At 42.1% G+C, this 2,327-nt stretch overlaps 1 protein-coding gene across 1 annotated transcript in view; it reads right to left on the bottom strand.

The window, feature by feature from the left end:
* fcho1 (FCH and mu domain containing endocytic adaptor 1) overlaps positions 1–2,327 on the bottom strand; it is a 75,883-nt gene that overhangs the window by 6,846 nt on the left and 66,710 nt on the right. Inside the window, exons 24-25 of the mRNA XM_008295529.1 lie at positions 2,141–2,157; positions 1,233–1,297 (exon numbers count right to left, since the gene is read on the bottom strand). Coding sequence (XP_008293751.1) covers positions 1,233–1,297; positions 2,141–2,157 — 82 coding nt within the window. The remainder of the gene's footprint in view (positions 1–1,232; positions 1,298–2,140; positions 2,158–2,327) is intronic.

The raw sequence follows: 2,327 nt of genomic DNA, 5'->3' as shown, positions 1-2,327 counted from the left end.
AATGATGTATTAAACAGAAAAATAATTGTTAGTTCTGCTCCGTATCTAATCTTGTGTAACCGTCTCTCAACCTGTGAGCCCCTGAACAAGCCGGAGTCCTGGTCCTGGTCCTCTGCATGTAGATGTTTAGAAGAGCTGCATGTCAGATTTATTTATACAATGAAGACGCCGGCGTGAAAGGAGAGAGAAGCGCTGCTGAGAAATTTAGGAGCTACCGCAAAGCTCCTCGTCAATCTGAGGAATATCTTCTCCGGCACATCTGCTCGTGTTAACGAGACGTCCAGCGAAGCTCATTAATTACAGACCCGACGCTGTCACACAGTGTTTATGCAAAGCTGCACTTTCAACACTTTGGTCACAAAGAAACAGGCTTTATGCAGGAAAACAGTGTTTGAAGGGACAGGAAGGAGTTATGGTGACCTTTCAGTGCTTTTGTCAGTGGCTCATAAATCAGAAAGCTCTTCCAACTATAAATGTTTTTACTTTATCCTCCCATCCATCACTGGTGCCTCTGAATAGCTTCTTCTTCTTCTCTGCTCTCCGGGCGCGCAGCTTCACACTGGGGTAATAATATAGCATTAGATGGATAAAACCACAAGAAGAAGTGTGCGGGTCTGGAACAAAGAAGCACATAGGTGAAGGAAAGTTGGAGCTCAAATGATGTAATTTTGCTCGCACCCATCTTAAACTAGAGCCAGAGAATCCTCCATTACAAGCCGTCTCTCTTTTGTGCGCCACAAAGGTTGTGGAATATGAGTCACAATCAGTCTGGCACAAAATAAAAAGTGAATATTTCAGGATTCTTTATGTCAGCTCAGTATTCAGAAGCACCTTCACTCTCGTTTTGTTCGTCTCCACCAGGTTGATGAGAGCAGCTGCCACGTTCAAATGCTAATGCGGCTGTGAAGACGGTAATGATACGCCTCCAGGCTCCGGCTTTTTAAAAAGACGAGGATGTGGAGCGCACACATCTCTTTACGTAACTCTCAATTACTCATTTCTACATTTGTCTTGACACGGTGTGGAACTGTGGAACCGATGGGAAATCAATGAAGCCGAAAATTCAGGCACCAATCTTAACGAGAAGACTAATAAATTAATAGAGAGAGAAAAAGGCCGACGCGAGTGTCTTGCCTCTCAGCGAGCGGCATTTTCCAATCAAAGCTGCCTCCATCACTGAGGGTTAAAGAAGAGAAGCGGAGAGGTAGAAAGAGCAGCAGCAGAGCTCTGACCTTTGCTGTGGTTGGTCGGGGAAAGGTTGGGAAGTTTCCACAGCAGCCGTCGTTCCTCAGCGTTCCTGGAGAGACAAACAAACAGTCAGAGAGGCCTCACCTGGTCCTTCATCTCCTGCCTTTGGTGGTCTTTAAATTTCTCCTGGTAGCCACCACACACATGCTATTATTACCCTAAATTATTAATGGCTCAGCTCGTCTTAATTTACTCGATAGAGTCGCATCAAAACGCTGATCAGGAGAGTTTCTAAAGTTATGATTTATGAACTTATATTAAGCAAAAGAGCACAAAGTCAGTCTGACAACAGAGAAGCTGAAATATGTTGAATATATTTTTTGTTTTTGCTTCAGGACGACTTAAATAATTAGTTTTAAAATTCTACCTGAACACAGAGCAGAAAAAGGGAAACTGAACTGAGATATGAGCCTGTGGTCGACGGAGACGTCTGGTCGGTGTCTTTATTTCACCCAAAGTAAACCTGAGCCGTTGCACAGATGTCACAACACGCTTTAGAGGATGTGGAACGATTGACGCAGATTTGATGACTCGTGTTTTCTTGGAAAGGTCAGAAAATATAGTAGGAAGTGTTTCTGGAAACTGTTTGTAAAGTGATCCAACAAAGTGTTCACACAAGGATATCAGGTCAACTGTTTATGACACTTTATCTCCCATTTCTCTGAAGAAAATTAACATGAAGACAAAGATATTTGGTATAAAATCATTAACTATGAGAAAACGTAAAGTCAGCGTCACTATTCAGGTCGTCTGTTAACTGTGTTGTTTGATTCTTGGTAAACATATAAACTTGATGCTGCTGTAATGACGTGTTTAAAGGCCTCATTCATTCTGTGACCTTCAGGAGGATATTACACTGATTTAAGAAAAAAAAAAAAGGAAAGTAACCTACTGGTCCATATCTATGGTCTGTATGAAGCATATTCACAAATAATTCTGGTCTCAAAATGACAACAGAACTCATGCTGCTCAAAGCTTGTTTAATGCAAACATCTACAGTCGTGACTCGATAATCGACCCTTAACAATCCAGAACCTGCTATCCGACAGGTTTTTAGGAAAAACCAACAGAACCCATAA

Source organism: Stegastes partitus, unplaced genomic scaffold (assembly GCF_000690725.1).
Source record: "Stegastes partitus isolate 25-593 unplaced genomic scaffold, Stegastes_partitus-1.0.2 Scaffold1055, whole genome shotgun sequence".
Lineage (NCBI taxonomy): Eukaryota > Metazoa > Chordata > Actinopteri > Pomacentridae > Stegastes > Stegastes partitus.
Note: the sequence above shows the minus strand (reverse complement) of the source record. Positions and strands in the feature narration are given on the sequence as shown.